General features: G+C 42.9%; 1 protein-coding gene and 1 long non-coding RNA gene across 2 annotated transcripts; one reads left to right on the plus strand and one right to left on the minus strand.

The window, feature by feature from the left end:
* The first annotated feature begins 359 nt into the window (after positions 1 to 359).
* Positions 360 to 2,026, plus strand: LOC111598769. Its single transcript, XM_023314183.2, has 3 exons — positions 360 to 734; positions 814 to 1,309; positions 1,369 to 2,026. The coding sequence occupies exons 2-3, from the start codon at positions 890 to 892 to the stop codon at positions 1,831 to 1,833; spliced, it is 885 nt and encodes a 294-aa protein (XP_023169951.1). The 5' UTR covers positions 360 to 734; positions 814 to 889; the 3' UTR covers positions 1,834 to 2,026.
* Positions 2,027 to 13,516: 11,490 nt separating this feature from the next.
* Positions 13,517 to 18,883, minus strand: LOC111598773. The gene is made up of 3 exons (XR_002751392.2): positions 18,676 to 18,883; positions 18,284 to 18,460; positions 13,517 to 14,208 (listed from the first exon to the last, which is right to left on the minus strand). It is a non-coding gene; the product is annotated as an uncharacterized LOC111598773 (long non-coding RNA).
* Positions 18,884 to 19,109: the final 226 nt, after the last annotated feature.

The raw sequence follows: 19,109 nt of genomic DNA on the forward strand, positions 1-19,109 counted from the left end.
ACTATTGCAACTGTGCTTGTCTGCTAAATCATATGTATTAATGCATAGCCGGCATGCAAATCAACCTTTTAGCTTTGTTCTCAGTGCGCATGTTTGCCCTTAGCTGCAGACTTAGCCTGGGCGGGCAGCTACTCACCAACACAGGCACGCTAAACGATTTCCTACATACATACATTAGCACGTACATACATATGTACTTATATATAATTGTACAGACATACATTGAAACATGCGTTTAGGCCATGTGGCACAGGGTGGTATTGGTTGCGGCGAGGCAGTTCATAATAAATATTCAAAACAAAAGTTTCCATACAAAATAACTTTTTGATAATAATCACAAAGTTGTCTATAGCTTGGAAAAGTATGTACATAACTGACTTGTATATAAGTTAATGAAGGTATATCGTACACATATACGTATACAAGTGTATGCGTCAATGTGTCTACACATACACACTCACACAATTCCACGAACGTCTGTTGATTGATGGACAGTTTACCTAGACGCACACAAAAATAAACGCAAAAGCAAAGTAACGCACACATACACACAAACATGCTGACACACAGACACGAAACTAATCAATCAATCAATCGACAACAAGCAACGCTCACAGAGTCACACATCCACCGTCGTCGTCGTCGTCAGTCTGTGATTGGCGTTGCCACGAGGAGGTCGTCCAATAATGTGCATATATATACATTCATTTATTACGCATTTACTAAGCTAAACAGTAAGTAAAGGATGTAAACCTAAACAAAACAAGTCAATATAAAATACTTTCATATTAATAAAATTCATCTTCTGTATAGTTTGCGCAAAACCTGTAACTCTGCTAACTAACAGAGCACTGTTAACGCACACATAACGTGAAGTTGGCTGCACGCAATGTCAGGGTTGCTAGATCGTTTTATTGCTAATAAGCGACAGTTTTGGCGCGAGTTTTTGAAACTCTATCAAGATATGCCAGAGCTATGGGATGTTCACCATCCGGATTATCGAAACAAGGAATTAAGGAACGGATCATACGATATCTTACACAATAAACTAAGAGAGATTCAACCGACTGCAACAAAAAGCGATGTTGGACGCCGCATCAACATTTTTCGTACAAACTATAGACGCGAACAGATGCGCATTTGGAAGCAGCAAGATTTGGGACTACATCCAGACTTATGCAAGCCCACATTATGGTTCTACGATAATATGAGTTTTCTACTGACGCAGGAGTCCTTTCAGCACAGAGCACGCAAGATGCGTTGTAAGCCGTATATCAAACCACAGTCAATGTCAGATTTGAAATTTAATGTAAGCGACGTTTTTTGATTGATATGTATTATCGTATATATATATATATACTATTGCAGTACATGATGGATCCATTAGACACCGGTGCAATGACTTCCTTACCCAAGCTACAAAATGTGTGCCCTGAACCTTCGCCAGTCGAGTATAGCGAGAGCTTGCTGCTCAGCCCGAAGATTGAGATATTTGAAAATGATTTGGATGCTATGCAAACCGAGCCAATGGCATCGAATGATGTCGTCAAAGTGGATAATGCCGAAACAAGCACTTCAGACTTAAACGAACCAGCGTGCTCCACCGCAACCACATTGACTGTATTAAAGGGCTCCACATCGCAGAAGTCAAACATTTCGTTAAGTGATGCCTCCGAAACATTAGCCAAATCCTGGGCTATCCAATACGAAGAGATGGCCCCCACCCAGCGTATCCTGGCGCGCAAGGCCATTGCCGACATACTATTCGAGGGCTGCATGGGCAATCTGCGCATCAATCGCAATGAGCGAACCACTGTGGATAACTATGTGTAAACGTGCATAGCTGAGACTCTTCGTTAGTTAAGCTTCTAATTGTAAAAGAGCTACAAGTCTCTATTTAAATCTTGCCCATCTACAAGATCTATAAATGTGTATATATATATGTATATCAAGACATTTTCTAAGCCAAAGAACTTATTTGAGCTGTCATCAACTATGTTTCAGATGTCACTTCCTACCATTTCCTAAACACTAATAAAAAGTAAATTGTAAAATCTTAATTAGCAAGTTGTGCAGGTGACTGTAGCAGCTGTGAATGTGTGTATGTGTGCAGGTGTGTTGGCCACCCGATCGTCAAGCAGGCTGCCGCCCATCCGGTGATGCACTTAACGCGTTTGCAAATGATTTGAGCAGCTGTTGCCACTGCACCTGTGCCAGTGTCTTAATGCCGCCTGCTTTGCCCATTTACCGGCCCAACCGCATGGAAAAATTCAAATCACGGCGAACGGGTTGCTAGAGCTGAGCAGATCAAGCTGGCTGCAACGGCTGGGGTCTAAGTCATTGCAGCATTTTGCACCTGTCGTCCTACGCATGTGAAAATCAAGCGCAGCTTTAATTGATACAACAACAGCAGCTACAACTGCCGAGGGGGGCCCACAACGGGGCCGAGTTGCTGCCTAGTTGCACGTGTTTAGCTACGACTAGGTTCCCGAAGTGGGATTTGAAGTAGGCCCTGGGCCTCGAGTCGCGGCAAAAATGTTGTAAAAAATGCGTTGAGCTGCGCAGCTGCCAGGCTGTAAGGTTGGGGCCAAGACTCTGCTTGGGGGAAAAACTGAGCCCTTGACAACAACAATAACAACAACAACAACAACAACTGCTGCAACAACATGGCAAAGTTTTGCAGCCTTAAATGGGCATTGAAATTAAATGCAGCTGCTTTAATGACGCTGCTGCCTGCACTTGGGCTGCGTATCAAAATGGCCTAAACAAATCTGGGAATATGGCACAGAGACTGTGCTGTTGCTCTGGCTCTGCCCGGCTGTGGCTGCTTGGCTGGCTGGTGGGCGTTGCATGTGGCAGTTGTTGCATGGGCGTGGCGCCACAAACATGAAATGCATACAAGCGACTGCGCCGGTGGCCGCCGCAGCGTGGTGGGCGCCAGTTAACAAAGAGAACACTAACAGCAACATCGGCAACAGCAACAACAGCAACAGCAACAGCAACTTTTGCCTTTTTGGGCCGTTTAATGGGAGTTGCCGTTGCCTTTTTTGGTGCAACGAAATCAAGAAACAAAAATCTTTTTATCTCAAGTTGCCGTTGCCGTTGCTGTTGCTGCACAGATGATGATGTTGTTTGCTCAGGCTTAATGTATTACGTTTATAAAAATAAATTCGATTCCAAATGCAATGCACACAACAAATATCAAAAGACTTAAGCAACAAACTCATTATACCCTCAATCTATTGAAAATGGCTTTTGTCTAAATTCAGAAAGTGGCATAACCGAACTCCTAAGGCATACCAACAAGCTTGATCAAGTCGATGCCTATCTGCTCGTCTGTTTCTCTTTGATAGCGTTTATCGCGGGACTTTGGAATGAATAAGACTTAAGCTTCTAATGAAGATCTTTTTTAAGATATTTTAACTCGAACTATACCTGCCAGGGTATCTAACCAGTCGAATATTTATGACTAGAGTACTCTTACTGCAGCTGAAGATGGGGCAATTCGATGGGCACGCAAACGGCACCCTTCAGACACGACTGCAGCAGCTTCAAATGCCTTTCATAAGGTTGCCCATCAGCAGCCATAAAGCCGCAGATTGCAATTGGAAGTCTATATTTTTCAGAGAAAGAGAGACAGACAGACAGAGAGAGAGAGAGAGAGAGAGAGAGGTCAAGGCGAACAGCTGCCAGAGCTGCTGGTAAACTTAATGAGAAATTTGTAATTTTCAGTGCAAATTGGCAGCTAGCCGATCGAAACTCTTGTTGCAATCTGTGTAAACACAGGCAGAGTAAACAAAGCGAACGTTAAACAATAACAAATTGCATTTCTCACACGCGGCACGCGTCAGCAATGAAACAACCCCCATGGATGCATGGATGCAGGTGCAGCACACGCTCGCAACGCATTTTAGGGGTGGCATTCAAAGAGCTTACCCACGAAGCGCTGCGATACCAAAAAATCACACGAGAACTTGTGCAGTTGTTGGCAATGCGCCTGGGAACGCGAAAATCCATGGCCATAGCCAGGGCGATCATCGTCAACATGTGAACTGTCCCTGGCCAAGTTGAAGTGAACAGTGAGAGAGAGAGACCAAGAGAGAGGGAGGGAGCGAGCAGTGGTTGGGTAAATTGCTGGCCATCCGCTAATGAGACTGGGAATCAAACACGCACAGAGCACAGAACCTTCTCTGGAGCGGAATGTGGGCGCGCCGACGCGTTTGTACGGCGTGACGAATAATGTGAGAATGAGAACTTTATTAAAACACACTCTTTCGCCGCGATTTGTTTGATATGCCCTGCAAAAGAGCAGAGCGTGGGGTGGACTCTGTTGTCGCTCATAGCAAATACAATAGCATTGTGTGTGGAAATCTATATACAATGAATATTTATCTGAAATCTGTGTTGTCTTTCAAGTAGTTGCAGGGTATGTGAACTGCTATGGGATAGTTGCTTAATTGGCTGTCAAATCTATGTTTATCAGCTGCATAAGGAGTCGATATGCCCTCAAGCTTTACATATAGTTATAATATATATAAAGGGTATTAGCTGGGAGTAAGACTGACGCTGAGACTGTGGATCTACAGAATATTTCTGAGCTACTCAAGAGGCTTGAGCATGAGAGGCCATATACAATATATATATCAAATCTATATACAAATAATATTTTCATTGCTCATTTACTACAGGGTATCTCTTGGCTGCTCAAGCTGCTTTCTTTCGCATTACATTCGCCGAAAATTCTCAGTCGCTGCACATTTGGAGCATTCTGAAAATCGCTGAAATGCTTTTCACACGGTCAGCTGTGTGTGAAAGAGTTCTCAACGTGGGACTGTGAAAATGAAAACGATGAGGAAACAGCACAGAACTTTTTGTACACACACACAGAGACATTGGGCAGACACACCTGTATATGGGTCACTGCGTGTGTATATGTTAATGAATTGGTCAACCATTCTGGTGGCTGCTGCTGTTGCTGCTGCTTCGACTGCTGCTAAATGGGCATTACAATTAAAAATTAAAGCATAAGCTCCATAAAAGTTGACAAGCTAAACGCACAATTTGGCAGCAGCTGAAAATTTTTGTGCTCAGCTTGCTCTTAGCGGGCAGCCAGGCTCAAGGAACAAAAGGCAGAAACACAAAATTGATGCGTTAATTAACGAAAAAAAGGATACGGCGCCTTTTGATTTTTTGGGCGAAACTTTTATGGGCAGTCAGTGAGAATATAAAAATCCACAAAAAAAATGGCAGCTATACGTATGTGTATCTGTGTGTGTATGTATGAAAAGCAAAAGTTGGCGTATTTTATGGGCCGGCGACACCTTTTAAGAGCGCCAATCGAATCAATGTTTTAACACGAGAATACCATTTCCAAAAGCGGGCTCATTAAGCACAGCCGAATAACCCGGATGCCAAAAAAAAAAAAAACAGAAACTAAATATAAAAAACATTTATAAAGGATTGCTTCGAGTTCTACGAATGCTGCGGCAGCTGCAAATAAAAAAGGAATTAAAATTGGAATTGGAATTGGAATTCATATTCGTTTGATTTCACAATGCTGCGAAAGTGAAACCAGGCAGCAAAATGCCTCGATGCAGCAAACTGACACACATCTACCTGTCGCTCCACGTCCTCCTGCTCCTCTTCTTCTTTTGGTTGCCCAAAAAACTTTGACAAGCAGAAGCGCTGGACAAGTTTTGGCAATTTGAAAATCTCTGCGCTAATTACCAGGCAACCCGACAGGAGGAGCAATCGAGCAGCTGCTGCTGCTGCTTTCGTCTTGGCCTGGCTAATTGAACTCATCAATTTGGTAGCTAATGAAGTGGCTGCCAGTGGAGCAGCAGGCCAGCTGAGATGTGGAGATGCTGAACTGTCGCCTTACATTTGCAACTGCAATTCATGAGGCGTGCTCCGCTTTTGCCAACGCTCGCTGATTCTTGTGGCCTGATAAAGAGTCGCATAAAACACAAAATGCCAAGTGCTTCCTGCACAGGCAAAAGCCAGCTACTGGCGGCCATTTAATTAGCAGGTTAATTGCCCATGAGGCGGCGCATTTTGACTGCCAGCAACTTCATTAATAACTTGACTTGAGCAGCAGACGTTAACTGCAGCAAAAACAACAGCAGCAACTTCCACTGCAGCTTCAACTGCATTTGTCATAGACAAAGACCCGTTTGGTGAGTCGCTATCGATACGTTGAGACAAATGACAAATGATATGTTGACAGCGTCGCAGCATCAGCAGTTGCTAAATTTTGACACTGCCTTATCGCGGAGGCTGAGATTGCGACTAACTGGACAGCAGACGCATCTGCCAATTGCTCATTGCAAAATATTGTGAAATTGCGATAACTGAACAGCAGCAACAGCAACAGCAGCAGCAGCAACAGTTAAAGCCTGGCAATGCAAACAGTGAACAAGTTGCCAGTGGCATTAACAGCAGCAGCAATATTTCATTGTTATCTGCATCAGTGAAGGTCTTTAAGTGCCCTAAGTAGCTGACTCTTAAAGCTGCCCAGCATCGATCATCATTGATGCAATTTATCAACAGCATAAGCAAAGTGATTCGTAAGAGCAACGATAATGCGGAATGCGAAGGATTAAGTACTTAATAAGTCGCTGTCGTTGGACTTAAAAAAAGAATATATTTTTATTCAAGTTTTTTTTATATGCATATAAAATATATTTTTGATTTGATTGATTTAAATATATATTTAAATATTATAATTTGTATTTATTTTTTATTTATATATACAATTTATTTGAAGTCTCTCTTATTTATTTGCTCTTCTTTCTTAATATTATGCATATGCTTAACAATGGTTATCTAAGATTTTTGCACTCTTCTTTCTTTTTTTTTATCAATTCTAGATTTTATCTGTCTATGCTTATCTATATTTATCTCTAATGTATTATTCATTAAAATATTAGCTGCTCTTCTGGGTTCATTTCTCCTGCCCATTTCCTACCCCTCCCCAACTCTGTTACCCCAGTGTAGAGTTCGCACCCACCCCTCACAGCCCACACAAACAGTCGAGCCAGACCCACCCCTCAATACAATCCACATAGAAAACTCTACGTTTACCCCTGCCTATTGCCCCTTAGCCACCCCAGGCATTGCCCCTGCGCATGCGCGCATTGCTGTTCCCCTGCTGAGAAAATCCAGTGGAGAGTTGCTCGCAGAGAGAATTGAGCGCAGACGCGACACAGTCGGGCTTCAGCTTGAAAGCGAGCATGAAAAACGAAAGACTTAAGACACAAACTCGAGCTTCGGCTCTAGCAAGAACGAAGCGCATATATGACTCTCAGTGTGTATGTGTGTGTGTGTGTGGTTGACTGGTGACTCAAGAGCCATGCCCAGATGCGATGCCTACGCTCTGCGCATGCCACAAGCAACGAATTGCATTTGTAATCATGCGGAAATGATCGCGTTGACCTTTCAGCAAGTTGCAGTCTTAACTCTTAAGGCTGAAGTCTCAAGTCTGCATTCTGACTCTGTTTGTCTGTCCGTCTGTGTGCCTGTGTGTCTGTCTTTTTGTATATTTCTCTGTCTGCATTCCGCGGTTGCAATCTGCAAACTTATGATGGCTGCTGGGCCAACTGCTGTGGGCTGGCTACCCGTTCTCATCTGCAGCTCCATCTGCCTCATCTTCAGCTGCAGCATTTGGCCGCGTTATTTGCATGATGTGGCGACCTTTTGATCTGCATCGGCGTTCAGTCAATACAATTATTGATTTGCTCAGCCTTTCTCCTCAACCAGGCCGTGCCTCATTGATGCGCTGCTCCGGCTCTGATCTCGCCAAGGTGAATCTGAACCCTGTGGCCGCAATTTGCGGCTGACGTGCCTCTGCCTTGCACTCGGTGCACCCTGCGTCTGGCAATCAGCTTGAACTGCGGTGCTGAAAGATTGGCCTGCCAGCTACGTGCATACTCATCCATTGCGTGCTCAGCTCTGGACCACAATTAGTCACTCACTCAAGGGATTAACGCTGCAGCCGTAACTGCATCACATGGATCACTTTATTAAAGAGCTGCTCTTGCCAAGGAACATTTATATAAATGGCATTTTAATCAAAATTGTCGCCTGCGGTCGTTTATTAATATCGGGCATTATGAAAACAAATTGCACGGACAGCGGCGTTGATGGCCAACAACAGCGCAGCGAATAGCAACAACAACGTCGCGGAGTCTACAAATTAAAGCTGCCTAAATGTTAAACAATTTACACCGGGCACACACAGCCTCCGTCTGGCCAGCGACGCGACGCGACGCGCCGTTGTCGTGCATTAGTCAGCCAGGGTTAAGCCAAAACTCGTCTCCATTCGGCCCAAGTGGCTCTTGGTCAAGTGGTCTGGCCAACTGGGCAGCTGGCCAGCCTCTAGTCTAGTTGATTTAATTTCAACGTCACGTACTCTTCGTCGTCGTCGTCTGATTTGAATGCATTTTTTCTGTGGCCGAGCGGCTGAAATTACATGCCCCAAACCTGACTGCCAAATGAGAACTGGGAACTGGGAACTGGGCACCGGCTTTCGAGGTCATGGGAAAAACAGTTTTCAGTTTCTTGTATTTACTTAGCGTTTCTTATTTATTTTCATCTTGCATGCAATTTTCAAGCTGCAGCCAAATATCTCCCACAAAGATCATATAAATAAAATACTTAAATTGCAAACATTTTCAAAATTAATTTTATGGATGTCAATATAAATACTCAATTTCAGATGATAAGATAATAAAGTTGTTGTTGCATGTGATCGACTGGTGGGCGAGCAGTTCAGAGGGTGAAGAGGACGAGAAGCATGAGGAGGATGACGAAGAAGGAAGAGGACAAGGAGAAGGAGGTGGAGGAAGGCAGGAGGAAGGGAATAGTAAGAAAGAGAAGTAGGGGAAGGAGCTACTTTTAAAAGCAGTTTTAAAAATCCACTATCTAAATATAAATAGTAATACATTTTAGCATTTTGTCTGCAGCTCTTAATTATATCCCACATTTTAGTCTAGAAATCAATCAATCACAGCTGGACTATAAAATTGCCCTTGCACAATCTTGTTGCTCATTCGAAGGCGAAGTCTTTTCGGTCTGACAAGCCGTGTTGCCAGCTGTAAACGCTGGCAATTGCGGCAAATTGAAATGCATTGAACCTTTCCAGAGACCAATTGAGCGCCCACAGCGAGCAACAAGACAAATTTGGAGCTGTTAGTCGCAATTAGAGGATTGCGACTTGGACCTGGGCCGGTCGAAGCTGTCGCCAACGCCATTGATTTTGCTTTTCCATTCCCACACACACATACACCCAATGGAATTATTGACAAAAGCAAACACGAACAAAAGAGATTTGAATGCGTTTCCTGTTTCAGGAACAATTCAAATTAGCCAAACAAATGCGAACGTGAGAACTTGAATTGAGCTTGAAAAGTGTTAGATGAGCTGGCAGCAAGTGGCAGCGAGGACTCCATATTCAGTGAGCCGAACAAAGGATAGACAAAAACTTGAGATGAGCCACTTGCCGGCATCTGTCTGTGCCAGCTGCGCAGCTGCTCGTTTCTTAATAATAATAATTGAATTAAGCTTAAATATTTGTTCCGATAAAAATGTTGCTCATAAAACTGCGATAAAAATGTGTAATAAAACTGAACTAAAAATGTAATTTCCTCTTTTTAAGTATAATTTCTTTTCAAATTGAAGTTTGCGCTCATAAATAGTTTTGTTAACTTGTGCTTAAAATCATAAATAAATAATAAAAGCGTTTGCAGCTGCGCGCATTTAAGATCAATAAAAAAATACTCAAAATCATATAGTAGAAATGAACACAAATGTGTGCTTGGGTGTGTGTGTATGTGTGTGCCATGGTTGCAATTAAATATCAATTAAAAAAATTGCAATGCAAATGCGCACGCACCCAAAAGTGCCAAAACGTAACGAAAGACTTAAGGCACAAACTTGACGCTGCGTGCGGTTCACCTTCAGACCCCTCGCAGCGTGTGTGTATGTAAATTATATATACATGAATGTGCACACACACATCAAACACACATACACACACACATTCAAGCAACCCATTCGCAACGCACTTAAGACGCAGAATTTATGAGTTGGCCGACGGACAAAACGACAAACTTTATTAAAAAATTACGAATTCATATTTAATACACTAAGAAGAGAGTAATATGACTATGATATGAGTTATGCAACATTAAGTTATATATTCAAGTCAGGTTTTATGACAGTTTAAGTACAAGTGTCTACCCCAACCTGACCTAACTTAGCCCACTTTCATCATATATCATTTTAAGAAAGCTTTTATACATCTGTATGAACCAGAGAGTATTAAAACTTCATCCTCAACTGATATGCCTATTTTTAATTATATATATTGATTTTGCTTAATATAGTTAAGATATCTACATGATCCCACCCAGACTATTATGCGAAACTTAATTAGTCTTAACTTTATAAAACCAAGTCCTACACATCTTCAGCAAGTACATTCAATAGTCACCATTGGCACATACATGACTTCTCTACTTGCTATATTTTTCGGCCTACAGTCACAAGTTCAAGTCGTTTGTCATTTGCACACCCTGAGACTGGGAGCTTGGGCACTGCGACTGCGATTCTGAGATTTGTTGTGGCATTTGCATAAATGAATGCACCTTTAAATGGCTACTGGCACAATGCAGCGCAACAGCTGCTGGCATACGGAGTAATTAGAATCTAGACTTTTAATTATGTAGCAAATGCCAAAGCGAAAGAGCTACTCATATTGCAGCTGCCCGAAGTTTAGCTAAGACTCGCAATAATTGTGCTAAATGGCTTATGTAATTACTGCTTAAATGTTTAATTAAATGATATTGAGTCATTAAACTGATTTCTGTGTGACATTGCTGCATAAGTGACTTAATAACTAAAGCATAAACAAGGACGGGAATGTCGCTTAGCTAATCAATTTAATTTAATATGTGAATAATTTAATATGTGAATATGCTGAATTTTGACAGTTTTATGTTAAGTTTAACAGCTGGCAATGCATAGGGAAAACTCTGCATACGTTTTCTATTAAGCTTAACAGTGTTGATTAATAGCTAACAAAAATGCTAAATATTAGCTTGAGGTTAACAGTTTTCTGTTAATTGTCACAGAAGCAAGAAAATGATGCTCAAACAGATTATTTAAGTATATATGGATTATATAAAGACTAAAGTCGCAAAGTTAGCTATTTCCATTTATGTGTAGTTTACTAAAACAAATATTTATGTGAAACTCAAGTTAAGCTGAGCATTAATTTTGATAGTTTGTTAGTTTGTCTGGCGGCTTGAGTTGCAAAACTGCAGTTGCGTATCGTTTTGCTAAGGCTTCGCTGCCACTTGGAGTTGCACGCCCTCAAGTCTCAAATCAAGTCACGCGGCACAGCGCAGCCGTCGAAGTATTTGGGTTTATCTGGTTGTCTATAACTCGTATCTTGGCTGCCAGTGGCCTGTGGCCTAAATGGCTGGCAAAACATTTTTGAACAGGCAAAGCCAAGGATTTTGTTGCGTCTGCAACTGCGACGGAGTTGGCGGCCCACGGCGCACATTTGGCGCCATTGAAATCGAACAACATGCAACAAAGAATTGGAGCTGCGGCAGCACAGAGCAACAGCAACAGCAACAGCAACAATTGCAGTTTTGTCTTACAGAGAGCTACACTGATCTGCATGTCCACGATTTGGTTTTTGGTTTTGGTTGTGGAGCTCTATTTGGTAAACCGATTTGCCAGCTTGGTGCCAAGTTATGCGGCGCCACAGCTGCCACAGCAGCAGCGGCCGCAGCAGCATCCAATGCTAATGTTGCTGTTGCAGCTGCAACACTGTCAATGCCAATGCCATTGCGTTTGTCATGGCGTAGACATTGCCAAACAACGTCAACATTTTGGACAACCGGCAAACAACAAGGACACATTATCAAAAGCGCCGCATTTGCTTCCGCCATCATTAATAATATATGTATAAGTAGTTGCTGCTGATGCTGCTGATGTTGCTGCAGCTGATGTTGCTCTTGTTCTGAATTGATGCTGTCTTCGTCCTCGTTTGCTGGCAGCAGCAACTGTTGCTGTTGTTGCTGTCATTTTGCAGCGGACTTTTAATTTATTTATGGCCGAGGATGACTTGCCAACTGTTTGCATTGCCGACATGCCGACAATCCACTCCTCCCTCTCCCTCTCTCGCTCTCTGTCTATTGCTCATGCTCTCTCGCTCTCTCTCTCGCAGCTAAAGCTACACCAAAATGGCAATTAAGCAAACAATTTATAGCTAAAATGTTGCATTTAATTAATGTTCGAATTGCACGCAGAAATTAGCAAACATATGTGAGCCACAAACCCAGAGACCTCTGCAGCAAGCCCCACGATAACCCTCTAGCCACCAGCCTTACCGCCTTACCGCCCAACGCCCCCTACCTGCCTTGAGCAGGACTTTTGTTGAACGCCAGCAATTTAAATAAAACTTTTGCTTAATTGCATCGCATCTGGAGCTGTAAAAAAGTCTCGAAATCGGTTGCATGTTGCATGCTGCTGTTTTACCTCCCTCTGCCTCGCTCCCTCTCTCTTTCTCTCTCTCTTTCAATCACGTTGTCGAAGCTGCCTACCCCGACGTACCCCCTCTAGGCTTCCATTCAATGTTCAAGCCGACTGCCGTTTGTGATTTTGCGCTGATCGTTAATTTAAATTGAACACATTTTGGACATGGACTCGGCCTCTCGGCAGTCAGTTGGCGCTTTAATTGCACAGCCAGTCAGTCGCAGTTGTGCCTACCTCTGCCATTTCTCTCTCTGTTGCCTGCTTCTGCTTGTGAAGCTTAAGCCACGTCTTAAGTCTCGGCTAAACGATTTCGTTTAATGCAAGTGCCCATCATTTTGGGCCACTGCACGTGCTGAAAGTGATTTTGTTGCGCGCTGCCCGCCGGATATTTTGGTCATGGCGAACCGGCAATTAAAGCAGCATCTGAATACCCCTACCTACCTCCGGCAACACGGTTACCCCTACGCCCAGAGGCTGGCCTGCTGCCTAATGAGATTTTAATTGGCCTGTGCCGCATCGTCCTGCGCTTTTGCTAATTTGTCGATCGTAGCTAAAGTGCTTTTTTTTATTCTTCTCTTTTATATCAAAGCAACTTTCTTCGCTTGACGGGTAATTTCTTTGGCAAGCAGGTAACCAGGTAACCTGACCTGATTGAGCCATCAGGCAGCTGCCATGCTGACGATCGACGCGTAACTCGAGCTACTTCTTTCTAAGCTTCGATTCGCACCTTGCACCAAACAGTTGATGCTCTGCCAACTGTTTGAGGACACAACGGGTATGTCCGACTAGAAATTATCCGGAACTCCAAGTATTTAGCTAGCACCATGCAGCAAGACTTCTGATGAATATGGTCCATTTAATGTCTATCTGGTGGGGAGTGTCAGACTAGCTATACCCTGACTTCACTTCAAGCTACCAAAGCTCTTGCAAAGGTGAACAGATCTATATCATATTTTTACTAAAATTTCTGTTAAATCACATTCTTAATGGTTTATGTAACGGTTGTTTCTCTTGTGCACATAAGCACATCTCTGAATGTGCTCAGGACTCGCGTTTCTTCAATTTGGGCTCGTAAAATACATTTCTTTTTCCACTTAAAAATCAAGCATAAGTTTTACTAAATTTTAGCTGGCAAGTTAATGTATGTCGTTGCCGCTGCTGTCTCCCAAGACTCGCTCTACCTTCGTCCAAGTTATTTTGATTTCAATTTCTGTTTCAGTGTGTCTGCAGCGACGATATGGTTGGGCTTTGAGTGCGTTTGCGTGTTCCTCATCATTTGTTTGCAATGAAAATAACACCAACATAAACAACGATCGACAGGCTCCAACTGGGTCCAGCTTCAGATCGAGGACCAGGCATTAAAATGCATAAAACCCGCTGCGCATGCGCTTCCACTTGGCAATGGCCATTGGCCATTGGCCATGTCCTGCACTGTCCCTGGCGCCACACCCTGCTGTGGTCCAGACCGAGACAAAAGCCGCAGTAAACGAGGCTCGATAACGCGCTCGTAGGCGGCAGTTGCGTTGATTTGTGGCAGTCCGAAAGGTAATCGGCCTCTGAGTTATGTCAAAGGCTGAGACAGTTTCTTAATTGCATTTCGTGGCCAGGCAAAGCTGCTTAACATTCACTTGAAATTAGTTTTCCTAAAAATCATATTTAAGTCTGAAAACAGAAGCCAGAGCAGAACTTTAGCACCTTCAAATTAGTTAACATGCCAGAGAGCTACTTTTAACAGCTTGCTGTTAAGCTTAGCAGCGGTCAATAAGTATGGACGCTAGTCTTAACAGATTTCTATTAGTGTAGACTTAACAGTTAATACATTAACAGCAGTTAATACATTGCAGATCCTTTAACAGCTCGCTGTTAGATGCTTAATGATTCGAACCTCTGTTAATCTTAATTGCATGGAAAGTATATTTTATGATTAACACGATTTTGATTTACTTTCTTTACGACTCTGTCAATAACATTTTTTTAAATATTTAAATTAAGATTTATTTCAATACTCTAAAGTGCAGCTTATCATTTTTTCGTTCTTTTTAATTCAACTTCCTACGCATTTTTTAATCTTTAACAAAAATGTTAAGCTCTTTCTTTTAAAAATTCTCATTTAATCCTTGATTTGAAGCACTCAGCCAAAAAAAGCTGGAGCATTTCGCCTTCTCGAATTTCATGTTACGATCTCCTTTTTTATGACCCAAAATGCCGAAAATATTTTACAGTTTATTATGGCTGATTGAAATTTGTGGTGCCCCGTCGCGGCACCAAATTGCATCAGAGTGCAAATGTGTGTTTGATGCGGCTGCAGGTGTTGAAGCAACTGCATTTTTATGATAAGATAGCGCCCCAAAAAAGGCGAAACTTTAATGAGCCAAAGGGCAGCGGCCTGTCGATTGCCACCACAGCAGCAGGGGGCTAAGTTTGCAGTTGGAGCTGGAGGAGATGATGCTGCTGCTGCTGCTGCTGCTACATCCCATGGCGAGGCCATAAAGATTATAACGTAAAACGTTTAAGTGCCGTTGCCATGGAATGGGAATTATATAACCAGGTGAACCAGGCAAACCAATGACTGAAGAGAATATAATCGGGTAGAAGTTTTCCTCAGGGGCAACAACTGGAGAAAATTGCAACTGCAACCGCAGTGGGATTTCAGCTCAACGCCCACGCACGCACAACAATGTTGCGGCTGTTGTTTCTATTGGCTCGCAAATTGAGTTTGCAGTGGCTTTTGTTTGGCTTCGCCAGTCTCGACAAGTGCGTGGGCCAATGTTGCATGCCCCATTCCCGACAGCAACGGCAGCAGCAGCAGCTGCCTGCCTTCAAAAGGGCTTCGACCAAGCCGAGAGCCTGTCTTACTCAGTCTCTCTATTCCAGGCGACATCTGCGCCAGCAATCTAAGCCAAATGCGCAGACAACAACGTCGACAACGTTTGCCTGCTTCATATAAGGCAAACAGACTCCCCTCCCCCAACTCACAGCCCTCTCACCTGTCTGCTGCAATTCCAGCTTCATACCTTGGCGTACATTGCTGTGCAGCTGCAGTTACTCGTAAAATGTTCTGCTCTGGCTCATTTATGGCATTGCCTGGCAAATCTGTAGAGGATGGCCAATGCTGAGGTAGGGAGTGACGGGCGGGAGCTAGCAGTGGGCATAGGCTTGCAGGTGTTCCATAGACTGATGGGCGCCATTTCAAATGCCATTGTTCAGCTAGGTGGGACGCAACCACGCCCCAGTTAATTTAAAGGCGCCAGCTGACAACAAATTCAAATTAAATGCGTGACGCGTCACATAAAAGTCACCTACTCTTTAGCAGACTATGCAAATTATCAGCAACAGCTACAGCAAAAGCAACAGCAACAGTAACAACAACAACAACAATAATGGTTGACACATAAAATGCAAGCAAAGGTTGGTTGGTTGGTTGTTTGGTCGTTCGTCCGGCTGCTGGTCAACCTGGCTAGTTGGCCACGTTGTCATCGTAGTCGTCGTCGTCGCCGGCCGTTTATAAAGTCAAAGGGGGCACATGGCGAGTTTTAACTGACAGACAATTACGCTAATGGGACACAAATGGCAAATTAATTAGCTGCGGGGCCAACCACCAAGCATTGTGCTTGGATGTTGCTGTTGACTGTTGAATGTTGCTGCTGCTGCTGCTGCTGCAGTTTGTTTGGGCGCATAAATCACAGATGATGGCATAGCCGGAGTGGCGCATGGAATGAACCTAACACCGAGTTAATAGACAACAAAACTAACATACTAACTTTAGGCTATCGCCACAGCTCAACTGAAGAATTTGGCAGCGTAGGATCTTTACAAGCTTGCAATTTGTGGAGTAGACAAATTAGTAAAAATATCAACTACTCTCCGAAGCTTATCTAAGTAAATGTATATTTATATTTGACTTGATTTCTATGTGAAGTTGAGCGTTAGATAAGGGAACAGGATTTGGTTTCTAATATTCTTGATTTTTAAAAGAAAATTCAGCAATCCAGTCAGAGAATAAATTAAAGTTCGATTGAATTGAGTCTGCCAACAGCAAAAATGCATTGATTATAAGCTTAAAGGGTTTTCCACTTTCCTTTTATTGTCTTTTATCTTATCTAATACAGTTAGAAAGAAAAGTGAAATGTAAGCCAACAAATGAATTTTATTAAAAACAACTCCCTTTACTCCAGAAATTATATAACTAATACTCAACTAATCCTTAGACTCCTAATTTGCTTAAGCATCAACAAAAGACTTAGACGAAGAACTCAAAGATTTCATAAAAAAAACCTATAAACTATGTTCATTCAACATTCAACGCTGATATCTTAAATTTTGATCTGTAAATAGCTTATAAATCAGCTTTTGCATTTGCATTGCCTGACAACTGTCAAAGCCTATTAAAGCCGCCCGATGGACCAGTTAGCAATGCCAATTGGCTATAATTTTAAGCAGGTGTTGCTTAATAATCTGTTGATATACATATTCAATGTAAAACATCTTGTTTGGCTATTGTTGTTGCTCATGCTGCTGCTGTTGCTGTTGTTGCTGTTGGTATATTTCGGTAGCTGTGCGAATGTGGAACCGCCTCTTTGATTACTAAGCGAGCTGCGGGCGCTACAGCATGTAAATGTGTGTAGTAGCCAATAATAATGTCCATAATTACAAAGCGCGGCCAAAGTCAACGACAACAATGCTAACAACAACAGCAACAGCAACAGCAACAGCAATGTGAACAATGGCTACGTTCTTATCGCTTACAACTTGTTTCGATTCCATTGACCAACTATGGTCAGACTCTTAATTTGGCCAGAAGTCACATTGTTGTTGTTGTTGTGAATTGTTTAATTGCCGGCGTATGCGGCGCCATAAATGCGGCACAATGCAGACGAGGACAGACAGTCAGACAGAGCGATCCATAATTGCAGCTGAGCTCCTATTGATGAGCGCACACTTTGAATCAGATTCGCACATGTCCATGTCTGTAGCTAATGATAGGCCCTGCCATCAGAGAAAAGAACATTTGCCAGGCAACAGCAACGGCAGCAGCAACAGGCTCAATTGGTGTGAAATTGGCCTTCCTGGAAGCAGAGAGTCAGTTGGGGCAGTTGGGGCAGCCGCATCCATGTAATTAGCTATGTTGCGCTCAGTCTTTTGGTGGAACATTTAGAGGTGTTGCCCGTCGCTGCGCATTTATCAGTGCAAACAAGCGTTAAAAGCGCTGCTGCCCCAAAAAATCGTATGTGCGTTAAGCCCTTTGGGCCACAAATGTGTTTTCTGCCATGGTCGGGACTAATAAGGATAATTGCTAGCCGGACGGGGCGTTAAGTGAGCTCAGCGATCAGCCGGGCAGAATTTGACAAATTGCCATCAGCTCTTACTGGAGTCGACGTGTAAACGGTTGCAGGTGTTTTGGCTGGGCGTGGCCGAGGCCCAATGCCCAGTCGAAGCGGCAACAGTTGCAGCAGCAGCAGCAGCAGTCGGAATTGCAGCAGCAACAGTCGCAGTTGCGATTTGTATCGCTGTCCAATTAAGGCAGCAACATGCGCTGGCAGCAACATGTTGCCAGCTCGACTCTGTCCCGGCCACATCCAGCCGACGATATTGCTAACGAAGCACTGACAATGAACGCGTATTGCCGTCAGTTTGACACTCCCGCAAAAGTAAAAAAAAAATCGGCGAATAACGTATAACGAAAAATTCATTACGATTTCGATTTAAGTTGAATAATTATTTATCTAGATAATGCTACTCAGTTCTCGTTCACTCAGCTCTTGCCGGGTCCCGTGATTCATATCAGTGCAATTGCAGGCGTGTCAACGACGGCAGCAACAGTTGCTGTCTGCCTGCCTGCTGCTGCTGCCTGCCTGCAATCACAGCCACTAAGCTGCAAGCTGCTGAGACCCAAACTGAAAACTGAAGCTAAGGCCTGACATAAAACAAATAGACTGTCAGTTTATATAGCATTTGGAATGACTAAATGTTGCCGTGATTGGATTTTGCATGGGCTTGTGCATTAGATAGCATATAAATAGACTTTCAATATGGCCAGTGGGTGAAGTGCAGCAGCACAGGAAACAGAGGCTGGGCTGGCCAAAAGAAAATGGAAATGAAGGCTGACATGTCAAAGCAGTTAAGACTTACACATATATTAGTATATTTCTGCGCTGACAACTACTCTACAAGCGCTCTGTGCATCTGTGGAAGACTTCTTATATGTGAACGTCTTTATGCATATTCGTCATTTCGTTCTATAAATTTATCAAATATGTAAGTAGCTGTCTAGGCTATTGAAGATGTACACTTGTAGTAGTTTTCACTGTATTTTAAAGAAGTATTTTTAAACGTAGCTGTTGCTTGGCTTGTTATCTTTGCAGCTTGACATTATCTTGATAGATTGGATACTTCTTAGCTCTTATGTCTACGATTTGAAATAGTTATCGTACAGAAGTTATTGACTGAAATGGAATTTAGTAATCAAGAAACATTTGTACGATGAATCTGTAACTAGTACATGACTATGATTTCTGGAACTGTGACTATTCATATTTAGAATACAATTTGTATTCTTTCAAAAT

The sequence above is a fragment of the Drosophila hydei genome, unplaced genomic scaffold (genome assembly GCF_003285905.1).
Source record: "Drosophila hydei strain 15085-1641.00,03,60 unplaced genomic scaffold, DhydRS2 tig00008135-arrow-pilon, whole genome shotgun sequence".
NCBI lineage: Eukaryota > Metazoa > Arthropoda > Insecta > Diptera > Drosophilidae > Drosophila > Drosophila hydei.

What these genes read in the sequence shown, in the direction of transcription:
- LOC111598769 (XM_023314183.2), top strand. Translation starts at nt 890, where the DNA reads ATGTCAGGGTTGCTAGATCGTTTTATTGCTAATAAGCGACAGTTTTGG. An exon ending in TGTCAGATTTGAAATTTAAT is followed by an intron (nt 1,310 to 1,368) that starts GTAAGCGACGTT and finishes ATACTATTGCAG; the next exon opens with TACATGATGGATCCATTAGA.